Source organism: Lissotriton vulgaris, chromosome 12 (assembly GCF_964263255.1).
Source record: "Lissotriton vulgaris chromosome 12, aLisVul1.2, whole genome shotgun sequence".
NCBI classification, from domain to species: Eukaryota; Metazoa; Chordata; class Amphibia; order Caudata; family Salamandridae; genus Lissotriton; species Lissotriton vulgaris.
The window spans coordinates 802,494,650-802,521,966 of NC_141700.1; the positions used below are offsets into that span (position 1 = coordinate 802,494,650).

The window sequence follows — 27,317 nt, forward strand, 5'->3', positions numbered from 1 at the left end:
AGAGACGGGTCTGACTCTGACCCAATCACAGTTTGTCAGATACCACCGCAGGTTGTTAGCGATTCCCTCTGAAATCTGATCTAGGTCAGTGAGATTCCCCCGATGCTGTGCTCAATGGAACTTCAGGTCCCACTGCAGAGCCTGCATTTGCCATCTGGCATGGTCCACTAGCAGGATGTATGAGGCCAAAATGCCCAACAGCCTCAGTCATTCTCACCGAAATCAACAAACCCGAAACAGCCCCATGTTCAGAATTGCTCAGATGAAAAGGAGCGTCTGAGAGGGAGTCGGGTGTGACTTGGACACTTTGATAGTGAACCCCAGCGAATGCAGAAGGTTTACCGTAGTCTGGAGTTGGGAGACGACTGCTTGGAACGAGCCTGCCTTCAATAACCAGTCATCGAGATAAGGGAAAACTGAAGCTCCTTATCTCCGCAGATGATCGGCAACCACTGCCATCACCTGGGTGAACACTCGAGGGGCACTGGTGAGACCAAAGAGAAGCACTGTAAACTGAGAGTGCTCGTTGCCCACCGTAAACCACAGATAGCGATGATCGGCAGGCAGAACAGAAATGTGAAAATAGGCTTCCTGCAAGTCCAATGTTGCCATCCAGTCTTCCGGTTCTAGGGCCGACAGGACCTGGGCAAGGGTGAGCATCTTGAACGTCTCCTTTTTAAGGAAGTAGTTGAGGGCCCTGAGGTCAAGGATAGACCAAAGACCTCCATCCTTCTTTAGATCCAGAAAATAGTGGGATTATCAACCACGACCTATTTCTGGCCCGGGAACCCTCCCTAGAGCTCCCTTGGCCAACAGAGTCTTGACTTCCTCGCGGAGTAAAGCAAGCTGGTCCTCCGTCAGCCGATTTTTAAGTTGGAGGCATGAAGGAAGGTATAGTTTCGAAGGAGAGGGAGTAGCCCCTTCGGACTATTTGCAGCACCCATCTGCCCGAGGAGATATCTCTCCAGTTTTGGAGGAGATGGCGTATCCTGCCACTGTCCATGATTTGGGAGGATCAGAGTATGAAGGTTTATTGATGTAGGAGGGGCTTGTTGCTTCACCTGACTTCTGGCCACCCGACTCGCAAGGTCAGGGTTGACCGCGTCCATGGCCCCGCAGAGGCTGTTGGACTTGTGGGGTCCTCTGGCTGGAATAGGCTTGGCACGGTTGGAATCTCCTTCCATAGCCACGGAAGGGGGCGAATGGCAGACACAGGCTGGGATGAGGTGGAGAGACCCTGGTACATGGCCGAAGCCCGCGAGTTCTTTTTTTTTTTTTTTTTTTTATTTTTGAAAACCTTTATTGTGCATAAGAAATGATAACATATACGGGCCTACAACCATCCGGCCGGCCACGAACAATCGGTTAGCACAACAGCATACGTTATGGCGACACAGCACTGTATCAGAATCGCAAGCATTTAAGGAAAGAAAGACTGAGGACAACGCAGCACCGTGTCACAGGATAATTGTAGGTTAAATTTTAAATTTTTCGTTATGCAACTATGGAGATCAGGCCGTAGTGTTCCGTACTAAGAAAAGAAAGGTATAAGCAAGGTCCATGTAGGCGGGACTTGACTTTAGCATCTGTGTCAAGCAAGTCTTAATTCGGTAAGCAAGTCCCCGCCAGGCAGGATGGCCACACAATAGTTATGCCACGTCGTAGCACCCATGACCCAGTCACATTTCCACTGCCACCCTACACCCAGCACTCCCAAACATGGAAAGGTAAGTGAAAATCATAGAAAGAACAAAACAGGTCCCATAGAAACTAACAAAAAAGAATAATAACCCCCCACCCTACACACATGCAGAGGCTATGGCCTACCCCCCCCCTAGCAGCGTGCCTGTCGCCCCATAAACCCGAAATTTAGGAAGAAGAAAAGTCGGAAGAAAGGAGAAAGAACAGCGAGAAGTGCAGAGGAAGGAAAGAAGGAGACAAGAAGAAGAAGAAAAAGAAAAGGAAAAACGTCACTCTTGGATTCAGGGAGGGAGAAAAGGACAAGCTAATCAGCCACTCCCCAAAAGGGAAAAGGTGGGGGGAGGAGCCCACTGAGCCTCAGAACTCCCGGGACCCCAGCCATCCACTACGTGCCCACACTGGAACCTCTGACTCCAAAAGCGACTGCGCTGTACTAATTTGCAACAATAGGAGCGATGGAAGAAAACAATACACGATGTGTGCACACAACATTTACAGGAGCAGTTTCAATCCCTGTGCAGCCCACACGGATAAGCATTGTGTCATTAATCACCCCAAACACGACATGATAGCGGGCACACGTCGAGGCTAGTCATTAATAATCACCCTTTGGACCCTGGACCCAGACAGAACCCCCCTCCCATCGTCAAAGAGCACAACTGTACAGGATAGACACAGGTTCTAACTGGGAAAGAGGCTACAATTGCAAATCAGTCACCACATCAAAACGATAGACAGTCCAGGTCACCGCCAGCCGATCAAACTAGCCGAAATGAGGGGCCACATCAACCCTGGCCCGATCGACGAAACTTCTCCAGGCATGGCCATTCCATCAGAGCAAAGCACAAGAAAGAGACTCAGCCCTGTCCTGAACGGCAAATTCCGGCCCGGGCTGGCCATCGCTGCGAGCATTCACCGGGAAGAACAAAGGGGCAAAATGGCCGCTCCAGGCAAGGATGGTACACAGGAGACGAAGAGGAGCGTCCCCGAACACCACCAGATCCAGCAACAAGTCTGTAAAACACCCCCTCCGCCGCCGGACAGCACAGTCTCAGCAACTGCAGAAAAACGGCTTCAGAGGCCAAGACTCTAGGGAGGGTCAGGCACTGGAAGGTCGATGGACATGGAGACTGAGTCACGGTTCCCAGGGTGGGGGGCAACATTGTATCAAGAGCCTCACCAAGGAGAAGACCGCCAACACTGTAGCCAGGGGCACTGCACACCTCTTCCCTCTCAGATTGCAACTTTGTAGTCTTTCCGGACAATACTAAGGGTGGCGGGGGGACAGCCAGTCCCGGTCGGGATGCACAGGATAAAGCTCCCTCGATCTTCTCCGTCAGCTCCTGGACGGTCCGCCGCCATGTTGTCCCCAAGTCTGCAATGGCGCGCAGAATGTCCCCATAAGTCAGGGAGTCCTGGGATAGTAAGCGATCCGCAGCGGGCGGCGATGTCCCGGGGTCCGCCTCTAGTCTGGGAGCAGGCAGGGCAGCGTGCAACAGGGATGGCGGAGCAATCTGACCCCCGTCATGTAAGGCAAGCGCCATTGCTGCCACTCCGGTAATCCGCGGTGATGAAAGGGGAGGCGAACAAACCATCCAGGAAGCCGGCGTTGAAAGCGCGGTGGAAGTGCAGCCCACAGCAAGGGGATCGCACAGTACGAGAGTCTCTCTGCCTCTCTCACCAAAGCAAGGGATCCACCGCCGAAATTCACCTCAGGACGGGGAAGGTCCAGACAAGAAGCAGCAGAGCGGGGGGAAGCGCCGCGTTGGAGGCAGCACGCGCATACAGACGTACCTCGGCCAGGGCGAGTAACTCAGCATCGGAAAAGAGCTAACCAGTCCATCGCCGAGATCGCCCTACTCCCGTAGGCAGCGGCACCACCCCCGCTCGTCCAACCAGCTTGGTCACGTAATGGCCGGCGGTAGCGATCAGCATAGCTGCCCGGGCAGCTCCGGAGATCGAGGAAATCAGTGAGTCCTGCACCAATTCAGGCGGTGGAGATCTCGACGGGAAGCAAGCAGTTTCTGCGCGTTTGTCTCGGCATTTTGACACGGTGTGAGCCAGGATTAAAGACAGGATATCGTGGCAAAAGCAGGTGGCTTACGGAGCCGGGAGCTCAGACGTCCGTCCCGTTCGCCATCTTGGCTCCTCCTCCAGCCCGCGAGTTCTTGATGCCCTCAAGTGCTGCATCTGCCTGGTCTCCGAAGAGAAGGGAGCCATCAAAAGGCATGTCCATGAGGTCAGGCTGGACATCCTCCAAAAAGGCAGATGTCCTCAGCCAGGCGTGGCGCCTAACTACCACCATCGAGGAAATCACTCTGGCCAGCGAATATGTTGTGTCTAAGCCATATTGTAAGTCAAACTCTGCTGCATCTCTCCCGTCTGTAACAGCTTGAGAGAGGAGAACCCGGTCCTCCTCTGAGACTCTGAGCCACATCTGCACAATCGTATCCCATAGAGAATGAGAGTAACAGCCCAAGAGGCATGCAGTGTTTACCAGCCGCAATACTAGGCTGGTGGAAGAAAAGGTCTTCTTACCAAAGCTGTCCATCCTTTTGTATTCCCTGTCCGGAGGTGCGGAAGTGGAGTGTTAGACCTGGCACCTTGGCGTGGGTCTCCCTTCCACTTTTTGTTGCTGTGCCTCATATATTTTCGCTGGTGTTAGCTGCTCAGAGCACTGTGCCCCTGCCAGCCAGTGCCACAATGCAAGTGCTCCCTGTGTAAATTGCTATATTGATTGGATCACATGATTGGCTTATTTGGTTTACTGTCAGACCCTAGTACTGTGCACCAGGAGTGCCCAGGGCTTGTAATCCAAATGCTGCTGGTGGGCTTGCAGCACTGGTGGTGCCACCCACAGCAGCAGCCCTGTAAAATGTGTCTAAGGTCTGCCATTGCAGAACCTGCGTGCAGTCTGGAACTGTCATGGTAACTGCGCAAGTACAACTACTTGCCAGTCCTCAAACCTTCCCTTACCTTCATGTTAGTCACCCCTATGGTAGGCCCCAGGGCAGGGTGCATTGTAAGTATAAGGTAGGACAAGCCCTGATGTGTGTAGCATGTCCTAATAGTGAATGACAGCCATTTTCGTTTTTCACTATTGCAAGGCTACCTGTTCTCATAGGCCAAAATGGGTTGTTAGAATTGTTACATTCTATAATCCTAACAGACTCAGGGAACATGGTAGAAATTCGAGTTTAGTATGCCTGAACTCAGAATAATAAAATACATATTTTAGTAAAGTTTATATTAATATTCTGTGTTTGCAAATACCACTTTTAGAAAGTAGGTACTTGCCTAACCATTTCAGCGCGCCTCTGCTAGGATGTGTATCTGCTATCTGGGTTCTGTGAGTGACAGGGCTGGGGAATTCCAGAGGGCAGGGCTAGGTAGCCTGGTGGTGAATAGAGAGATTTACATCCAGATGGGTGGGAGTAGTGCACCTAGGCTCTGAATAGGACTGTGCCTCTCCACCACAATGCTGGCTCCACCTCCTGTGGAGTGTCTGATGTCTCTAGCCTGCTCCCTGAATGAAAAGTCAGTCATGTCCACAAAGTGCTCAAGAACTGGTTTTGGCTGGGCAAAGGCCCCTCTACCCCAGAGGAACAAAGGATTTAGGAGTATAAGTATTGGGACCCTGCTCCCAAAAAATTTGATCCAGATTTGACAAGAAAAAACCTCTGCCTGAAGAGAAGGAACTGGGAAAGCTGAAGGAGGAATACTGTCCCTGACCTGAGGGATTGGCCTGCAGTGGTTGCCTTGCTCCTGAAGAAGAGGAGAAAGACTGAAAGACTTTATTTTCCACGTGTGCCAAAAGATCTCCAAGGGTTTGGAGGCGAGCTTGCCCCCTGAACGAAGTCCCAGGACAAATGGACTTCATCCGCCTCGAAGAGAGCTGTGGGAAACGCTGTTTTCCGTAGTTGCCGAGGTCGGGAGGTATGTACGCCTTGTACGATCGACTCGTATCCTGCAAAGCATCGTATCCGGCACCGTCCGCCTCAATTAACGCAGCTCTCCGCTCAAACGACTCGTACTCACGACGTTCCCGAGCCGTAGCTCGTACTGTGACTGGCCGACAACGCAGCGTACAGCGCTTCACCTCATCGAATCGCCCTGGTCGGAACGACACTTACACTGCTGCTGAGCTTGAGTCTGCCGATCGCACCTGGAGAGGTGTACGCTTCGCACGTCCGTGTCGCACCGACTCGCACCGCATCACAGACTGAACAACACAGCTCCTGCAGTACGGCTCGTACGCCGCAACGTAAGCTGACTGCACCGCATCCCGCTCCGCCTGCCTCAATCAAAGCGGGTCCCCTCCGCGCTCTACGCCTCGTACAGACGACATCAACGAGCCGGGGCTCGCACCGTGACTGGCCGACAACGCATCTTGCATCGCCGCCTTTTTGCAGCTCCTTGTCCGTGCCGGTCGCATCAATTAAAGGTACTGTGTACGCCTCGAACAAACATCCTGAACGCACCGGACCGAAGCGTCCTCTGCGCTTGTTAGACTCTTTGTGTTATTTTGATTACCGTGAGAGCCGGACAAAGAGTACGAATTGCACAGTACACTAAAACTAAGCATTTTAGCAAGAACTCTTTATTACTAATAGTATTGTGGATTATTTTTGTCTTTATTTGGTCTTGTTCTAAGTCTTTATATAAAAGCCAACAATTTTTGATATAATACCTGTGTGGTGTCCATTTGTAGTGTTGTCACTTGATTACTGTATGTGTTCACAAATGCTTTATACACTGCCTCTGAGATAGGCCTACCTGCTCGTGCCAAGCGACCAAGGGGGTGAGCAGGGGTTATCTTGGGAGTATACCCCCTTACCCTGACTAGAGGAGAGTGTCCCTACTTGTTACAAGTACCTACCTGTGCCAACTAGAGACCCCCAATTCTAACATGGAGGCTTGCACCACCAAGCTCTGTGGGGTGAAATGGGTAGAGAGGAAAGCTGGGTCGCCCTGTGCAGGGCGGTGGAGGCGGGCAATGGTTCTATTCACAGGAACCCCTGTGCTGGGCTTGGACCAGGTACCCAGTAGAACATCTGTCAAGGCCTCGTTGAAAGGCAGCAAGGTTTCTGAGGTTGAGACACCAGGCTTCAGGACCTCTGTCAAGACGTTAGTCTTGATTGCCACCGCAAGAAGCTGCAGGCCCAAGACCTCCGCAGCTCTACGCACCACCATTGCAAATGAAGCTCCCTCCTTGGTAACGAGGTTAGAGGAGGGAGGCATGCCTGAATATGGAGAAGTGTCCAGGCCGCTGGCATCACCCAGGTCCTCACATCAGTCCAGGTCTTGATTTGGTTGTGGGATTTCTAAGGGATCCTTCTGCCCCCTCCAGTCTTCATCATCCATGCCTAACGCTTCAGAATTGGGCAGGTTGAACGGCATGGAGCTGTACAGCTCTGTCAGTGTCGATGGATGCTCAACTGGCTCTTTGTCGTGTAGAAGGACGATAACAGAGGTGCCACCGGTGGGCGCTGGTGAAGCAGAGGGCATCCATGTCGGAAACTGGGCCGGGGAAGGACACAGGGGTATGACCTGTGCCGGTCCAGATCCATGGGCGGATCCAAGAGGAGACCATGGCGCTAGGGCCGAAACCTGAAGTGCGGAGCCCACAGGATCTCCTTCATCTGAGCCTGCTGGGCCCAAAGGTGCGCCAGCAGGGTCAGGCCGCACAAAGGTGATGCGCATGGCATCAAAAAATTATTTTAATTGGGCGGGGGTCACTCCTGGCCCCGGAAAAGAAGGGTTGACCCTGGGGCCTGCTCCAAAGAGTGAGTGTTTTAATGCCTAGGCTCCTCTGTCTCCTAGCGCAACGGGCGGGGCAAAGTCGAAGCACTCTTTGACTTCTTGTGCTTTTTATGATGCTTGTTAACTGACCGCAATGACGTTGAAGAAGAAGACTTCGACCTCCTGGAGTGGTGCTTGGACTTTCCTTTCGACCAGCAGTGAGATTGACGAGACGACCTCTGTGGCACCAGATGCTGGGCCGCGATTAGTTGTAGGGATACCTCTCTCAAAACCTACAGCGACATGGCCCAATATTCGGAGCTCTACTTCGTGTTGTGATCGCGCTCCAGGCACCGAAGACACACCAAAAGAGGCTCTGTGGCCAACATGGCACAGTGACAGGCGCCGCACGGTTTGAACTCTGAGACTTTCTTACTAGACATACCTGCACACCAAAAGGAGTTTACAAAAAGTTGAAAAAGTCTGACAAAAAAGTGAAAAGGGGTTGCTCTCTTCGACAGATCTACGCTGGCTCACGCGGAAAGAAAAGAACCAACGTCAGCGCACCAGAGTGGCACCTATATATACGAAGCGGAAGTCATGACGACGAACCTGCCGCCTACGACATCACAAGGAGTCGGCCAACACCACCTATCTGCACTCAGGGGTACTGCTATCAAAAATCTCCTGGATCCAGCCTGATGCTTGGAAGTTCAAAGGTCAGGAATCTGTGGCCAGATGTCTAAATCAGATGGGGCCAATTTTATAAATAGAGTCTGGTTGTTACTCCTATTACTTTGTGATACTGCAAAAGGATGGAGGCTTCGCCCCAATTTAAGCTAGCTTGTTAGCTTGTTCTTAAGGAAAGACCAGTTTTGGATGCCCACCCTGGCCCCAGTTATCTTTGACCTCGATCTGAGAGACTGGATGGTATGGTTGGAGTTGCATGATACATTCTTCCACATTCCTAACCTTTATTCCCACAAGCACTACCTGCGGTTTAAGGTGGCCCAAAAACACATTCAGTTTCCTGTGCTTTCCCTTTGGCCTGACTAGTGCACCTCAGGTATTAACACCTCCTGGAACAAGAGCGCGTCCTTGCTTTCGACGCCGGTCTGGGCCAGGTCTACGACTGCCACCTCTCTGCGACAGCTAGCTCGGCCTCATGTTCACAGATGGTCTTACTGTTCATCTTAACACATGACTTTTAGTTGTAACCAGAGCCTAGACACCAGAGGCCTTTGTCATTGGGATCTGTAACTGACAGCTGTGGGGGACAGGTGACACATGATTTAAATCCTGTGGGTTTATGTTACGTCTCCACACTGAAGAGAACATTTCAAGAGACCGGCAAATCTGTCAAATGACAATTGAAGCTCTGGATCCGCATTGGTTGGCTGGAAAGAAAGGTAGTGACGCCAGCGCGAGCTGGTGATGTATGTATACTGGTCCCTGTGCAATGTCTGCAGGAGGCGAGGTAGCACAGCGCCACCCGCTGATGCTGGAAGGAATTGCTATGCAAATGTTTCTGCATCCACTCTGATACCTGGTGATACTCCAAAGGTAAGTTATCTACAGTTACATTTAGTCTCTACTAGAAAATGTGTCAGCGAAGATAAGTCACTTATTCTGAAGCGCTTTCATGTCCCCACTTTCTGCCAAACCCTTGGATTAGCAGGACCCACCACAAAACGAAGGAACAACCGTGCATGATCTCTCTTGTAGGTTAAGACACAGGCCAGGAAGTACTCTTTCATACATCCGGAGACATGTGGATAGCTGCTTCAATCTGACACTGTCTAATGGCAGAGAAGCTCGAGCAGGGACTTCATGACACCCCAGTGTCCAGGACTCTGCAGCCTGGCTGCTTCAGACTCATGAGTGGGGATTCCCAGGTCATATGGTGAGCTGGCCCTGACTTGTTCATAACAACGATCTATGCTTCAGAGAGACTTTTGTATTCTCTCTGGGCCATGCTTTAGGAGCTTTGAGCCTGAACAAGTGTTTCTTGGTGTGATCCTCTCATGTGCTCATCAGCCAAGTCATACTTCCCTTAGCACCTTGAGCTCCGCCCTCCCCAGGCTCAGGGTTTACTTGCAGACCTGTGAAAGGATTTAGTAAAGTACTATTTTAGAATATTCCCATGACTTCAGACAACTGTTTTGTTAATTTAATCTGATATAGCGCAGGAATCGCCCTCATAGGGGTCTCTCGCACGCTGAAGATGAACACAGGCAGGTCAAACAACTAATTAAAAGAAGAGGGTCTTCAGCATCTGACTCACATAGGAGTGTGAACAAAGCAAAATCAAAGGGGATGATGGACGGAGGGCTGAACATTGCAGGCACTCACCCCCACTCAACTGATCTGGGTTCAATCCACCATCCTTCTTTAGCTCACTCCGGCACCCCAGTTCAGACATGGCCATATGCAAATCAGTCTGACCCTGTGCCTCATGGGAACAGTCCAGCCCGAACTACCAAGCCATGTCTTCCCTGGATGGATTAAACCCAAATCTTTATGACTGGGGGTGAATTTTTGCTTTGTCCAGCATTCCGTCCATCAACTGTTTCTTTTGCATATGTCGCCCCAAGTTGGCAGGGTATGCCCAGACGTGGGTCCCTTGCTCACTACAGCACTGGATTCAAGATAGCCTGGCTGATGAAGGGAGATGCCCTAAAACTGATCCCAGGATGCTGGTTTCCGGTCCAGGGACGACCTGGCCTGGCAGTTCTGTCTGGACTGTGCCCATTGGAGAAGGGTCAAGACTGATTTGCATATGGCTGGCTCCAAACTGGGGTGGTGTGGTGAGCAAAAGAATGATGGATTAAAACCAGATCCTTGTGACCGGTGGTGACCGTTTGCATTGTCCAGCAATCCCCCCATCAATTGTTTTTTTTGCATTTGTCACATAGGAGTGTAGCACTGTTTACTGGCAGATCACGAAGAAACCTTTTCAATGAAATTCAAAAGGCATTTATACCCCTGCTCAACTGCACAGCATCATTCTTTCGATCTGTGACCTCTGCCAGACGTGTTTGACACACTCAAGCATTTTAACTAGACCAAAAACCTTAAGGCAGGTGTGCTAAGACCCCACCTGCAGCCATCAGTCCACTTGAGCAAGAATGTCCCCTCACAGTGTTCTTTCCTCTGCCCTCCTCTGCTGCCGAGAAGAGACTGCCTTCACTAGACGTCGAGCACCTTTTGAAGTTTTACATAAATGCAATCGTTTTTTGTCGGTCTGGATAATTGTTCATGTCCTTTGGGAATGCCAACAAGGACCAGCTCCTTCCCAAGCAGTGCATTTCCTGTTGGACCGCAGCTGGCATCACACGATGCCATGGCAAGGCGGGTAGTTTACTGTGGAGTAAAGTGGATTCCTACTTTACCAAAAGCCACAAGAGTGGCGCTTCTAGACTTTGGTAAATGAGAGTATGGTCCTCTCCTTCCATGTGCACGAGGCACTGCTCTCTGATGTGCGCACAGCAGTGGGTGCTGGTGAATCTGTTTTATTAAGGGGCGTCTCAAACATTCTGCCACAATGCTCTTGACTGTGATACTGTTTTTCTAGTCCTAATGCAAGAGGTGACTCTGTGGCCGGTCCATTGCCGGCCAAGAAAAAAAGTTAGTTGGCTGTAACTACGATTGTCCAGTTTTTGTATCTTTAATTGATTCTCATGACACCCTCCTTCCTCTGCCTTCTGGGAGACTTTAGCCCTGTTACCCTTGCCTCAGTAAATCTGAGCCACTAAAGCCTCTGATGGGAGCAGATCTCAGCCGCCCTTCCCCTGTAGAGTAGAGTTCCTGCCACACAATGATGTGAAGCCTGCACATAGGGCATGGCGAAAGCAATGTTCAATGAGTGAGTGTAAGCCCTGTATTGAACTGAGGCGTATCCTATGAGTGAAGCCGGCGCATAGGGCATGGCTGAAGAAGTGTTCAGTGAGTGTAAGCCCTGTATTGAACTGAGGCGTATCCTATGAGTGAAGCCGGCGCATAGGGCATGCTGAAGCAATGTTCAATGAGTGAGTGCAAGTCCTGTATTGAACTGAGGCGTATCCTATGAGTGAAGCCGGCGCATAGGGCATGGCGAAAGCAATGTTCAATGAGTGAGTGTAAGTCCTGTATTGAACTCAGTCGTATCCTATGAGTGAACCCGGCGCATAGTGCATGGCTAAAGCAATCTTCAATGAGTGAGTTTAAGTCCTGTATTGAACTCAGGCGTATCCTATGAGTGAAGCCGGCGCATAGGGCATGGCTGAAGCAATGTTCAATGAGTGAGTGCAAGTCCTGTATTGAACTGAGGCGTATCCTATGAGTGAAGCCGGCGCATAGGGCATAGTGAAAGCAATGTTCAATGAGTGAGTGTAAGTCCTGTATTGAACTCAGTCGTATCCTATGAGTGAACCCGGCGCATAGTGCATGGCTAAAGCAATGTTCAATGAGTGAGTTTAAGTCCTGTATCGAACTCAGGCGTATCCTATGAGTGAAGCCGGCGCATAGGGCATGGCTGAAGCAGTGTTCAATGAGTGAGTGTAAGTCCTGTATTGAACTGAGGCGTATCCTATGAGTGAAGCCGGCGCATAGGGCATGGCTGAAGAAGTGTTCAGTGAGTGTAAGCCCTGTATTGAACTGAGGCGTATCCTATGAGTGAAGCCGGCGCATAGGGCATGGCTGAAGCAATGTTCAATGAGTGAGTGCAAGTCCTGTATTGAACTGAGGCGTATCCTATGAGTGAAGCCGGCGCATAGGGCATGGCGAAAGCAATGTTCAATGAGTGAGTGTAAGTCCTGTATTGAACTCAGTCGTATCCTATGAGTGAAGCCGGCGCATAGTGCATGGCTAAAGCAATGTTCAATGAGTGAGTTTAAGTCCTGTATTGAACTCAGGCGTATCCTATGAGTGAAGCCTGCGCATAGGGCATGGCTGAAGCAGTGTTCAGTGAGTGAGTGTAAGCCCTGTATTGAACTCAGGCGTATCCTATGAGTGAAGCCTGCGTATAGGGCATGGCTGAAGCAGTGTTCAGTGAGTGAGTGAGTGTAAGCCCTGTATTGAACTCAGGCGTATCCTATGAGTGAAGCCGGCGCATAGGGCATGGCGAAAGCAATGTTCAATGAGTGAGTGTAAGTCCTGTATTGAACTCAGTCGTATCCTATGAGTGAAGCCGGCGTATAGTGCATGGCTAAAGCAATGTTCAATGAGTGAGTTTAAGTCCTGTATTGAACTGAGGCGTATCCTATGAGTGAAGCCGGCGCATAGGGCATGGCTGAAGCCGTGTTCAATGAGTGAGTGCAAGTCCTGTTTTGAACCGAGGCGTATCCTATGATTGAAGCCGGCGCATAGGGCATGGCTAAAGCAATCTTCAATGAGTGAGTGTAAGCCCTGTATTGAACTGAGGCGTATCCTATGAGTGAAGCCTGAGCATAGGGCATGGCTGAAGCAGTGTTCAGTGAGTGAGTGAGTGTAAGCCCTGTAATGAACTGAGGCGTGTCCTATGAGTGAAGCCGGCGCGTAGGGCATGGCGAAAGCAATGTTCAATGAGTGAGTGTAAGCCCTGTATTGAACTCAGGCGTATTCTATGAGTGAACCCGGCGCATAGTGCATGGCTAAAGCAATCTTCAATGAGTGAGTGTAAGCCCTGTATTGAACTGAGGCGTATCCTATGAGTGAAGCCTGAGCATAGGGCATGGCTGAAGCAGTGTTCAGTGAGTGAGTTTAAGCCCTGTATTGAACTCAGACGTATCCTATGAGTGAAGCCGGCGCATAGGGCATGGCTGAAGCAGTGTTCAGTGAGTGAGTGAGTGTAAGCCCTGTATTGAACTGAGGCGTATCCTATGAGTGAACCCGGCGCATAGTGCATGGCTAAAGCAATTTTCAGTGAGTGAGTTTAAGCCCTGTATTGAACTCAGGCGTATCCTATGGTATCCCATTGTTTGGAGGCTCCCTTCCTCCATGGTGTGGCCGCCCTCATGCAGGTGGAGCTGAGGCAGTGTCAGTTGCTCTCCAGTGCAGTGTTCCCGGTTATGTCATTTCTGAAGCTGCCTTTGGCAGACTACGCGTGCCTTATGTTCTTCCAAGCAATGCACAGGTCAACCATTGAGCTGGCTCTCCATCCCATATTGTAACTACCTCTCCGTCCCATGATGTAACTAGCTCACCGTCCCATGATGTAACTAGCTCACCGCCCCATTATGTAACTAGCTCTCCATCCCATGATGTAACTAGTTCTCCATCCCATGATGTAACTAGTTCTCCATCCCATGATGTAACTAGCTCTCCGTCCCATGATGTAACTAGCTCTCCTTCCCATGATGTAACTAGCTCACCGTCCCATGATGTAACTAGCGCACCGTCTCATGATGTAACTAGCGCTCCGTCCCATGATGTGACTAGCTCTCCGTCCCATGATGTAACTAGCTCTCCGTCCCATGATGTAACTAGCTCTCCATCCCATGATGTAACTTGCTCTCTCTCCCATGATGTAACCAGCTCTCCATCCCATGATGTCACCAGCTCTCTATCCTATGATGTAACTAGCTCACCGTCCCATGATGTAACTAGCTCACCGTCCCATGATGTAACTAGCTCTCCGTCCCATGATGTAACTAGCTCTCCGTCCCATGATGTAACTAGCCCTCCGTCCCATGATGTAACTAGCCCTCCGTCCCATGATGTAACTAGCTCTCCGTCCCATGATGTAACTAGCTCACCGTCCCATGATGTAACTAGCTCTCCATCCCATGATGTAACTAGCTCTCCATCCCATGATGTAACTAGCTCTCCGTCCCATGATGTAACTAGCTCTCCGTCCCATGATGTAACTAGCTCTCCGTCCCATGATTTAACTAGCTCTCCGTCCCATGATGTAACTAGCTCACCGTCCCATGATGTAACTAGCTCACCGTCCCATGATGTAACTAGCTCTCCGTCCCATGCTGTAACTAGCTCTCCATCCCATGATGTAACTAGCTCTCCGTCCCATGATGTAACTTGCTCACCATCCCATGATGTAACTAGCTCACCGTCCCATGATGTAACTAGCTCTCCGTACCATGATGTAACTAGCTCTCCGTCCCATGATGTAACTTGCTCTCTCTCCAACTAGCTCTCCCTCCCATATTGCAAATAGCACTCCATCCCATGATGTCACGAGCTCTCTATCCCATGATGTAACTAGCTCTCCATCCCATGATGTAACTAGCTCTTCATCCCATATTGTAACTAGCTCGCCGTCCCATGATGTAACTAGCTCCCCATCCCATGATGTAACTTGCTCTCCCTCCCATGATGTAACTAGCTCTCCATCCCATGATGTAACTAGCTCTCCGTCCCATGATGTCACCAGCTCTCTATCCCATGATGTCACCAGCTCTCCATCCCATATTGTAACTAGCTTTCCATCCCATATTGTAACTAGCTCTCCATCCCATGATGTAACTAGCTCTCCATCCCATATTGTAACTAGCTTTCCATCCCATATTGTAACTAGCTCTACATCCCATATTGTAACTAGCTCTCCATCCCATATTGTAACTAGCTCGCCTTCCCATGATGTAACTAGCTCTCCATCCCATATTGTAACTAGCTCTCCATCCCATATTGTAACTAGCTCTCCATCCCATGCTATAACTAGCTCTTCATCCCATGCTGTAACTAGCTCTCCATCACATGCTGTAACTAGCTCTCCATCCCATGCTGTAACTAGCTCTCCATCCCATGCTGTAACTAGCTCTCCATCCCATGCTGTAACTAGCTCTCCGTCGCATGCTGTAACTAGCTCTCCATCCCATGCTGTAACTAGCTCTCCATCCCATATTGTAACTAGCTCTCCATCCCATGATGTAACTAGCTCTCCATCCCATATTGTAACTAGCTCTCCATCCCATATTGTAACTAGCTCTCCATCCCATGCTGTAACTAGCTCTCCATCACATGCTGTAACTAGCTCTCCATCCCATGCTGTAACTAGCTCTCCATCCCATGCTGTAACTAGCTCTCCATCCCATGCTGTAACTAGCTCTCCATCCCATGCTGTAACTAGCTCTCCATCCCATGATGTAACTAGCTCTCCATCCCATATTGTAACTAGCTTTCCATCCCATATTGTAACTAGCTCTCCATCCCATATTGTAACTAGCTCTCCATCCCATGCTGTAACTAGCTCTCCATCACATGCTGTAACTAGCTCTCCATCCCATGCTGTAACTAGCTCTCCATCCCATTCTGTAACTTGCTCTCCATCCCATGCTGTAACTTGCTCTCCATCCCATGCTGTAACTTGCTCTCCATCCCATGCTGTAACTAGCTCTCCATCCCATGCTGTAACTAGCTCTCCATCCCATGATGTAACTAGCTCTCCATCCCATGATGTAACTAGCTCTCCATCCCATGATGTAACTAGCTCTCCCTCCCATATTGTAACTAGCTCTCCCTCCCATATTGTAACTAGCTCTCCATCCCATGATGTAACTAGCTCTCCATCCCATGATGTAACTAGCTCTCAATCCCTTATTGTAACTAGCTCTCAATCCCATATTGTAACTAGCTCTCCATCCCATATTGTAACTAGCTCTCCATCCCATATTGTAACTAGCTCTCAATCCCATGCTGTAACTAGCTCTCCGTCCCATATTGTAACTAGCTCTCCATCCCATGATGTAACTAGCTCTCCATCCCATGCTGTAACTAGCTCTCATCCCATGCTGTAACTAGCTCTCATCCCATATTGTAACTAGCTCTCCATCCCATGCTGTAACTAGCTCTCCCTCCCATGATGTAACTATCGCTCCATCCCGTGATGTAACTAACTCTCCCTCCCATGATGTAACTAGCTCTCCATCCCATGATGTAACTAGCTCTCCCTCCCATGATGTAACTAGCTCTCCATCCCATGCTGTAACTAGCTCTCATCCCATATTGTAACTAGCTCTCCATCCCATGCTGTTACTAGCTCTCCATCCCATGATGTAACTTGCTCTCCCTCCCATGATGTAACTATCGCTCCATCCCATGATGTAACTAACTCTCCCTCCCATGATGTAACTAGCTCTCCATCCCATGCTGTAACTAGCTCTCATCCCATATTGTAACTAGCTCTCCATCCCATGCTGTAACTGGCTCTCCATCCCATGCTGTAACTAGCTCTCCATCCCATGCTGTAACTGGCTCTCCATCCCATATTGTAACTAGCTCTCCATCCCATGATGTAACTAGCTCTCCATCCCATGCTGTAACTAGCTCTCCATCCCATGCTGTAACTGGCTCTCATCCCATATTGTAACTAGCTCTCCACCCCATGCTGTTACTAGCTCTCCATCCCATGATGTAACTTGCTCTGCATCCCATGATGTAACTAGCTCTCCATCCCATGCTGTGACTAGCTCTCATCCCATGATGTAACTAGCTCTCATCCCATGATGTAACTAGCTCTCATCCCATATTGTAACTAGCTCTCCATCCCATGCTGTAACTAGCTCTCCATCCCATGCTGTAACTAGTTCTCCATCCCATGATGTAATTAGCTCTCCATCCCATGCTGTAACTAGCTCCCCATCCCATGATGTAACTAGCTCTCCATCCCATGATGTGACTAGCTCTCCCTCTCATGATGTAACTAGCTCTCCTTCCCATGATGTAACTAGCTCTCCATCCCATTATGTAACTAGCTCTCCCTCCCATGATGTAACTAGCTCTCCATCCCATGATGTAACTAGCTCTCCATCCCATGATGTAACTAGCTCTCCCTCCCATGATGTAACTAGCTCTCCATCCCATGATGTAACTTGCTCTCCCTCCCATGATGTAACTAGCTCTCCATCCCATGATGTAACTAGCTCTCCATCCCATGATGTAACTAGCTCTCCATCCCATGATGTAGCTAACTCTCCCTCCCATGATGTAACTAGCTCTCCATCCCATGATGTAACTAGCTCTCCCTCCCATGATGTAACTAGCTCTCCCTCCCATGATGTAACTAGCTCTCCATCCCATGCTGTAACTAGCTCTCCATCCCATGCTGTAACTAGCTCTCCATCCCATGCTGTAACTAGCTCTCATCCCATATTGCAACTAGCTCTCCATCCCATGCTGTTACTAGCTCTCCATCCCATGATGTAACTTGCTCTCCATCCCATGATGTAACTTGCTCTCCATCCCATGATGTAACTAGCTCTCCCTCCCATGATGTAACTAGCTCTCCATCCCATGATGTAACTTGCTCTCCCTCCCATGATGTAACTAGCTCTCATCCCATACTGTTACTAGCTCTCCATCCCATGATGTAACTTGCTCTCCATCCCATGATGTAACTAGCTCTCCGTCCCAGGATATAACTAGCTCTCCGTCCCATGATGTAACTAGCTCTCCATCCCATGATGTAACTAACTCTCCCTCCCATGATGTAACTAGCTCTCCATCCCATGATGTAACTAGCTCTCCCTCCCATGATGTAACTAGCTCTCCCTCCCATGATGTAACTAGCTCTCCGTCCCATGATGTAACTAGCTCTCCATCCCATGCTGTAACTAGCTCTCCATCCCATATTGTAACTAGCTCTCCATCCCATGATGTAACTTGCTCTCCATCCCATGATGTAACTTGCTCTCCATCCCATGATGTAACTAGCTCTCCGTCCCAGGATATAACTAGCTCTCCGTCCCATGATGTAACTAGCTCTCCATCCCATGATGTAACTAGCTCTCCGTCCCATGATGTAACTAGCTCTCCGTCCCATGATGTAACTAGCTCTCCATCCCATGATGTAACTTGCTCTCCCTCCCATGATGTAACTATCGCTCCATCCCATGATGTAACTAACTCTCCCTCCCATGATGTAACTAGCTCTCCATCCCATGCTGTAACTAGCTCTCATCCCATATTGTAACTAGCTCTCCATCCCATGCTGTAACTAGCTCTCATCCCATATTGTAACTAGCTCTCATCCCATATTGTAACTAGCTCTCCATCCCATATTGTAACTAGCTCTCCATCCCATATTGTAACTAGCTCTCCATCCCATATTGTAACTAGCTCTCCATCCCATGCTGTAACTAGCTCTCATCCCATATTGTAACTAGCTCTCCATCCCATGATGTAACTAGCTCTCCATCCCATGCTGTAACTAGCTCTCCATCCCATGATGTAACTAGCTCTCCATCCCATATTGTAACTAGCTCTCCACCCCATGCTGTTACTAGCTCTCCATCCCATGATGTAACTTGCTCTGCATCCCATGATGTAACTAGCTCTCCATCCCATGCTGTAACTAGCTCTCCATCCCATGCTGTAACTAGCTCTCCATCCCATGATGTAACTAGCTCTCCATCCCATGATGTAACTAGCTCTCATCCCATACTGTTACTAGCTCTCCATCCCATATTGTAACTAGCTCTCCATCCCATATTGTAACTAGCTCTCATCCCATATTGTAACTAGCTCTCCATCCCATATTGTAACTAGCTCTCCATCCCATATTGTAACTAGCTCTCCATCCCATATTGTAACTAGCTCTCCATCCCATGCTGTAACTAGCTCTCATCCCATATTGTAACTAGCTCTCCATCCCATGATGTAACTAGCTCTCCATCCCATGCTGTAACTAGCTCTCCATCCCATGATGTAACTAGCTCTCCATCCCATATTGTAACTAGCTCTCCACCCCATGCTGTTACTAGCTCTCCATCCCATGATGTAACTTGCTCTGCATCCCATGATGTAACTTGCTCTGCATCCCATGATGTAACTAGCTCTCCATCCCATGCTGTAACTAGCTCTCCATCCCATGCTGTAACTAGCTCTCCATCCCATGATGTAACTTGCTCTCCCTCCCATGATGTAACTAGCTCTCATCCCATACTGTTACTAGCTCTCCATCCCATGATGTAACTAGCTCTCATCCCATGATGTAACTAGCTCTCATCCCATATTGTAACTAGCTCTCCATCCCATGCTGTAACTAGCTCTCCATCCCATGCTGTAACTAGCTCTCCATCCCATGATGTAACTAGCTCTCCATCCCATGCTGTAACTAGCTCCCCATCCCATGACGTAACTAGCTCTCCATCCCATGATGTGACTAGCTCTCCCTCTCATGATGTAACTAGCTCTCCTTCCCATGATGTAACTAGCTCTCCATCCCATTATGTAACTAGCTCTCCATCCCATGATGTAACTAGCTCTCCATCCCATGATGTAACTAGCTCTCCCTCCCATGATGTAACTAGCTCTCCATCCCATGATGTAACTTGCTCTCCCTCCCATGATGTAACTAGCTCTCCATCCCATGATGTAACTAGCTCTCCATCCCATGATGTAACTAGCTCTCCATCCCATGATGTAACTAACTCTCCCTCCCATGATGTAACTAGCTCTCCATCCCATGATGTAACTAGCTCTCCCTCCCATGATGTAACTAGCTCTCCCTCCCATGGTGTAACTAGCTCTCCCTCCCATGCTGTAACCAGCTCTCCATCCCATGCTGCAACTATCTCTCCATCCCATATTGTAAAGAACGCTTCTTATGCTCCTCAAAAGACCATTCTAAGTGGATTGGAGCGAAGCACTAAGTTCAGCTTTCTCAGCCTAGTTAACCTGTACCTACACCCTTCTTTCAGAAGGCCCACTTGTTATGTCTCCTCTGCGCACTTACAATGAGGTGTAAGCAGGGAGAAAAGCATCTGCACCAGGGAGGGCACTGTGTAGCTTGGGACGTAGGTTGTAAGCTGGATGGGCATTTTATCTCCCTATTTTCTGCACATTGGGCTGAGTCCTTACCGTACATGCAGGGCAGGCTGCAAGTCTGAAGATGGAACAAAGGGAGTATTGGAGGAGCCCGAGACCCACAGCATTCAATAATGAGGACGTCCAGCGCAAGTCTATGCGGGCGCGATCAATTCTAGACTTTCTGGATATCCACTCAAGATACATTTTCATGCAGACATTGTAAATAGAAGTACTTAACAATGTACAAATCTGCTCCGATCTGGAGCGAGACCTTACTGTGACCGAAGTGGAGAAGGCCATCCATGATTTGCGTGGGGGAATGCTTCGGGACCCAATGGGATCCCCATAGAATAATTTAAGTTGACGGCAAATGTGAATGCCCCTTATCTTACAGATCTGTACCAGGGGAGTTAAGAGATTGGAATCCTTCCCAAAGACCACAGACTGGCTATCATCATTGTCATCCACAAAACGGGCAAGCCAGCAGATCAGTGTTCTTCGTATAGGCCTATTTCGTTGCTCAATTGCAAGGCAAAAATCCTCGCGAAGGTCCTCGCCACTCGTCTGTTGCAGGTTCTTCCCACCCTGATCCATCCGGACCAGTCCGGGTTTATGCCGGCAAGAAACACATCTCTTAATCTCCGTGGATTATACGGAGTACTCTGCAGGGCAGACACTTCGAGAGGATGCCTTGGTGGTGTCCCTAGATGCTGCATCGACCTTCGATACTATTGAATGGCCCAATATATTTGCGGTTCTCCGCAAAATGTCTTTGCCCCGGAATTTATTAAATGGGTGCGCCTTTTATATTGCCAACCGTTAGCGCAGGTGGTCGTCAATAATCGGAAGTTCCTGTTTTTCCCTTGGGCAGGGGCACTAGGCAGGGTTGTCCCCTATCACCGCTCCTCTTTGCTTTGGCCTTGGAGCCCTTGGGGCGTGGATCCGCTGGGACCCTGCTATCAGGGGCATGAGATGGACTCATGGCTGGGAGGACCGCATATCATATCTTTGTATGCGAATGACATCCTGCTTTATGTTGCCTCCCTGGCGAAGTCGCTCAACGTGGTGATGGGCATATTTCACATCTTCAGTAGATTCGCAGTTGACAGGATCAACTGGTCCAAATCTGTGCTCTACGTACTTAGTGGGCAGAAGCCCCGACTTCCCTGGGGTTGGCAATTGCCGGAGGCCGTGGAAGGGTTTAAATATCTGGGTATCCAAAGACTTGTCTCGATTCTATGAAACTAACCTCCGGCCTCCGTTAACACGTCTTAAATCTGATGTCCAGCACTGGAAGTCGCTTTCTCTAACCCTCTTGGGGCGTGCAGCATTATTTAAGATGAGGTCTCTCCCCCGACTTCCATATGTACTGCAGAACATGCCAATTCCGGTAGCAGCGTCGTACTTCAAGGAACTAGAGTCTTTGGTGCAGGAATTGTTATGGAGGGTAAACCCCCCACATTGCCATGCAAAAACTTGCGTTGGGTTGGTTTGACTGTGGAATTGGGCTTCCTGATATGAAAGGTATTATTGGACCTCGCAGCTCGTTGCCATCAATCAATGCCGATGTAGACTGCACGACGCCCCGGCCTTTCGGATAGACCGATGCCTCCTCCCAGGAGGCGGCTTCAAGGGGGTGTTGTATAACAAATCTCCAATATCCGTCCTGTCCAGCCCGACTAAACATGCTGTGCATGTATGGAAAGACGCTACTAGAAGCCTGGGTTAGGAGGGCAAGCTCACCAGGGCCGCGCCGCTCTGGCACTGTGACCGGTTTGGTCGAATGTTGTGTTCCCAGGGGTTCGACACATGGGAAATCATTGTTATCTCCAGAATTGGGGATCTATGGAAATCGGGCGAGGTCATACCATTCGCCCGATTGCAGCAAGAATACGAAATGGCGACTTCTGAACAGGTTTGGTATGTCCAAATCAGGCACGCTTTGCTTGCAGTTCTCCCTAAGGAAATTGACCTCCCTGAGTCCTCTCCGCTGGAGGACAGGATCTTAGATGGCGATTTGCCTGAGAAGGTTATATCTCTCATATATAGAAAGCTCATAAACAACATGACTTATCCCCTTATCCGCCTCAGAAAGGAGGCTGGATGACGAGGAGTGGCGGGCTGCAGTGGCATCCCCGCGGGAGGTCATTATGTCCTCGAGACTGCGTTTGGTCCAACGGAAAATCCTTCACAGAACGTATTTGTCTGGACCCTCTTTGGTTCATATGGGCTTCGCCTAAGACAGTAATTGTGTAAGACACTGTGGGCAAGAGGGCACCTTTATTCACATACTGTGGGAATGTTCTATAATACAGAAATATTGGGAGGGGTTTTACGTGTGATGGAGGAGGCATTGGGACAACAGATACCATGTAACATCAAATTGATTTTATTGAACATTTGGGACCCCACGGACCTCAGTGCTAAGGAGAGACTTGGGTGGCTCTGGGCTTTATGGTGGCCAAGAGAAACCTTGCACGTCTATGGAGGGCCCCGAACCCATCTAGCATCGCCAATTGGGCCAAGGACATGGACAGGTGTATGGTGATGGAAGCTCCTATTTATGCCTCTAGGGGGTGCCCGACAGAATGGTCACAAATATGGGGGTCATGGAACACTTTTCAAGGGGATATATGTGAACCACATGGGAGCGGGGATGAGAGGGCTCCTGTAGTTGTATAGTATGTGACTCTTGACAATATTTATAATGTACTGTGCAATTAGTTATTACTACTGTATCAATGTGCTCTACAGACCCTTTGAGCATCGTAGAGCCTTGGTTGTTTACTTGCCTTTTTAAATAAAAAGAATAAAAAAAAACAATGTACAAATATGGCTTCACCCCATCCCTGCTGGACCTGCATACCCCATGATTAAACTTATGCGGTGGGTTTGTGTAAAATCTGATGGGAGGGACGTCCGCCTTTTATCTAGTTCAAAGCTGTAGTGTGGTGAGGCATCATCCGCCTACTTGTTCCGTGGCCTTCATCCAGTTCTTAATGTCACACATTTTGTAGACATCGCTCCCTTAAATCCTCCTCCCCTAGCACTCTTCTCCCAAAACCTCTAGCTTGGGAAGGTGGCACATGTTTCCCTCAGTTTCATTTGTACTCATTGTTTTATAGCTGCACATCCTGAAATAGTTCAACTGTCTCCCTTTCTCACCATTACATCTTTGCCAGCCAGACCCATGTGAGTGCAAAGCATCTCCTTTCCATAAACCTTCGTCCGCATCTGAAGTTTAACTCGCTGATGCTTGCTATTCCTTAAGGGGTTGATAACACTCGCATGTGGCGATCACTGCAGGTCATTTCTTGGTTGATCCTGTCACTTTACGAGGGCAATTCATATGCATCTCTTGGTGAAGACATGGTTGCAACTGAGAAGTAGCAGAAACTCGTTGTGGGTGTGCCCTGGTCCAGAAATGAATGGGAGAAGTGGTGTTCATTGGCATGGTGTTTGTGTAAGATCAGTCTGTTGAGATATGAAATGACACTGTTTACCTTAAAATGGGAAGATCAGACACTATGCATCTTTCAAATGAAGGAGGCTTCGCATAGGAGAAGCACACTCAAATGTGCGCAGGTGCCCTTTGGAGGGACCCTCATAGGGGGGCAGAATTCTTTGCTAGCTGTGCTGTTTCACAAACTAATATCTTGCCCTTGCTTTTCCTGCATCCTCTCCCTCGTGGCCCCTCAGAGTTATAAGCGAGCCATAGGCGAGGTTAGTGCACATGTTCTGTATGTTCGTGTTTGCGCATGGCTGTCTTCGGATGTCTTATATTTTTGCCGTTTTCTGTCCTGTAGCATACATGTTATGGCATGTGCTTACCATCATCCTATTTTCTGTCCCACTCTCTTCTGCTTTTGGTGTAAATCCTCTGGTGTTGGTGGTCTTCCACAAAACATACCACAGGCAGTTTAGGGGAGCACAAATGTGAGATGCAGAATCTGTATGGAAGTCGAAAGGCACCATGGTACCCCCTCAAGTGGAAAAGGCAACAATATGCAGTTGAACGGATCAACCTTATGGTGTGCATGGGAAGTTACTCTGAGAGGAATATTGTCAGTAGGGTTTTCCAATGTGCTAGGGAAGAGGTGCCTCATCTTCAAAGATAACAGATGTAGTCATTGGCCCTAAAGGTTCCTACCGGCACGCTGCCCTTTTCCATTCTTCGCTTGGTGCTAGTTCTACAATTGGGAAGTTGGTCTGTGAAATTCCGGTTCTGTTACCCACTGCTCTCTGTGACTGCAGCCTCTTAGCTATAGATTTGCAAATATCAATCTTCTCTCGCTGCGTCCCAAATTCATATTTTTTGCTCAAGAGTTTGTGATAAGGCAGAGGGTCCCCCTGGTCTGCAAAAACTGCCTAATGAAACATTGCTAAATTTTTCCAAAAGAGGAATGTCTGTGAAATTCTGTGGTAACAGATTTTTTGTGTTTGCTAAACTTTGTCCCTATAATGTTTTCCAAAGTAACGTCTCCAAAACTATTCCACGGCATCTATGGTGTGGACCTTTCTTTGGCCATAACAATCAACTGGGAGCCATCGCCCTGGAGACCAGAATATGGACATGTTTTCACATTCTCCCTTTATTACATTGGAATTATTTGCTTATGCCGCAGAGACAATTCCCCAGCAGAAAACTCTTAAGAGGCATTACTCTTACTTATTGCCGAGCATTAGGTGGGCAAAGCTAACCATCAACACAAAAGTAGCAAAGATACAACACTGGTAGGCCAGATAATTCTTTTAGAGCGATGGTTGGCTCTCTTTAGGTTAAAGGAACAGCAGTCAAGACTTACAGACCTAGTAGTACTGTGTTCACATATATCCCTCAACCTGTTTGTAAACTTTATGCCACAGGTTAACCTTGATCTGTAATCTCAGCGCTTATCTGAGGAATTCAGTCTTTCCTGTTAGTCTCCTGTGAGCAGTCCTTCTCTCGTCTTTTAGTTTTATTTAGTGGTGGAAGTGGGTCCTGGTCTGTGGGGAGCAGAGAATGCCCAAGTAAAGTGAGTTAGATGAAAAAGGGTCGACCTTTGAAGAATAGATGACCCATTCCTACCTATAAAGCCTTGGCAGTCTGCTGGGAGTTCGGGGTATGCCTAGAAACCTTTTGTCATATTTTGTTCAGAGGATATATCTCTGGAGAATGGTTATGGGAGGAGAGATACATAGATCGCTCCAGTGGTGACTCACCCATATCACTCTAACTCGAGAGCACATTGTCGATACAACGTGTCCTTCTTACTTTCGGTTTGTCAAGTGGGCTTGTTGTTAGGTCCCCATATGTTGCAATGTCTCAGTCTTCCTTCTGCTGTTCATGTCACGCGGTGTCTTTCTGTTTTTTTGTGGATTTGATTTGCTACCATTGTATTTGCCTGTTCCAGTAAGAGGTAACCTCAGCCTTCTGCTCTCATGGACCGTTGAACCAGTGGCGGCCTCGGATACAGGTAACCTTCGAGGGCCTGTAGACGGATAGAAGCAGCTAAACTTGAGTTACCTTGGTGATTACCAATAACCACTGGCTGAACCCCCACCAGCCTCTTCTAAACACCTGCAAACGAATTATGGTTGTGTTCTTCTTATTGAGGCATCTGTTTTGTTTATGTAAGAGATTTGTTTTTGTGTCTCTTTCATTTTTGTGTATTTTTGTGTGGATCCATCTCTCAATTGTTTGGTGATTTTTTTTCCATCCTCTGGCTTTTAAAGGTCGACTGTTTCTATTTACAAAATATATTTCTTTTGTGCTGTTCGGGCGGGGGGATGGAAGTGTGAGGGGAGCATGGTACAGAGTATCTATCCTATTGTTTAGAGACTTCTGATGATGGTTAGGACATAGTCTTTGGCGCAGAGAGGTTGCATAGGGTTCTGGAGTGCCCCAGGTAGCGATGTGAGCCTGTATTTTTTCAGTTGAATAGTCATTCACAACTGGAATGAGGGAGCGTGTACAGATGTCTCCATAGGAGTAACTTGGGAAACACCATAGGGATGGATGTGTGTTTGTGTGTACGTATCGAAGTATTGGTTGGGCCGAGTGGATTAAGTGTGTCTATTATGAGTTTTATTAGGACTGGAACATATTTAGCTGAAGCTCCTGCTTTTAGGCTGTAAACCTTAGACTGAATTGCAAGACTGTGAGACTTGTGTCTTCCAAGAATGGAACAGGCGTTGCGATCACTGTTAGACAGTGATTGTTGTATCCTCAGGTGCTAAGACGGGGCAACTGTCTTTCCAGAGGGCAGTAAAGATGTGCATGGTTCTCAGAGACTAGTCACTGATTGTAGAGACTATTGTTAGAAGGCTTCCTGAGAAGAAGGATTTGTGGTGTTTCTGGATAAGAAGTGTGAGGATAGTGTTCAAAGTTTAAAAATCCATCTGAGTGACATTCAGGGCTCTGTTGATCTAGAATAAAGCGTCCTCTAGCTCAGAAAGTGGTCATTGTTTGTGAATCAGTTTAGCCCAGGTGATGACATGGGGTCGCGTGTTCCCTTGAGTCAGCATGATGTGCACCTTCGGGTCGGGGAGATGGGAAATGTATCCTGCCCAGTGACTCTTGCTCCTAATCTCTTTGCAAAGGATTATGTTCTGTTGAAAGATCGTCCAGAAGATGTCCCCAAACCTCCAAAGAAAGCCATGGACTACTCTTCATCCAGCGATGAGATTGAGAGCAGTGAGGATGAGGACGACGAAGGAGACACTGACCGGCAGGACGAGAGCAGGGACAGTTCTGGTGCCAGGTAAGGAAGATGTGATGCAAACACACCCACCACCCCAACCATTCCCACCCCAAGGTTGTTTATGCTCTTATTTAAGTCTAAGCCTAAAGGCCTGGATTGTAACAAAAGTTGTGTGTGGTATTGTTGATAAATGCAAGAGCGGGTCAATGCGTTGATGAACGGATGCATGAGACGCAGGTTAAGTGACCAAGTGCATTTACTGTGGTTTGTTTGATTGACGAGTGATTGTGTGGATGAAAGCATCTCTCCACCCTTGACTCATCCTTGCTTTCACCAATCCACAATTATTTCCACCTGGAATACCACATACTTAAAATCAATAGTAAAATCGAAAAAAGCTTTATTCGATTTCACATTGTAAATCATAAAAGCATAATAGTCACCAAGAAGAGACATTTTCACTTATCC

General features: G+C 48.6%; 1 protein-coding gene across 6 annotated transcripts in view; it reads left to right on the forward strand.

The window, feature by feature from the left end:
• Positions 1–27,317, forward strand: part of MINK1 (misshapen like kinase 1) — a 675,548-nt gene that overhangs the window by 518,410 nt on the left and 129,821 nt on the right. For all 6 annotated transcript variants that reach the window (XM_086946234.1, XM_086946236.1, XM_086946233.1 and 3 more), the window contains one exon: positions 26,749–26,909. In XM_086946234.1, coding sequence (XP_086802360.1) covers positions 26,749–26,909 — 161 coding nt within the window. The remainder of the gene's footprint in view (positions 1–26,748; positions 26,910–27,317) is intronic.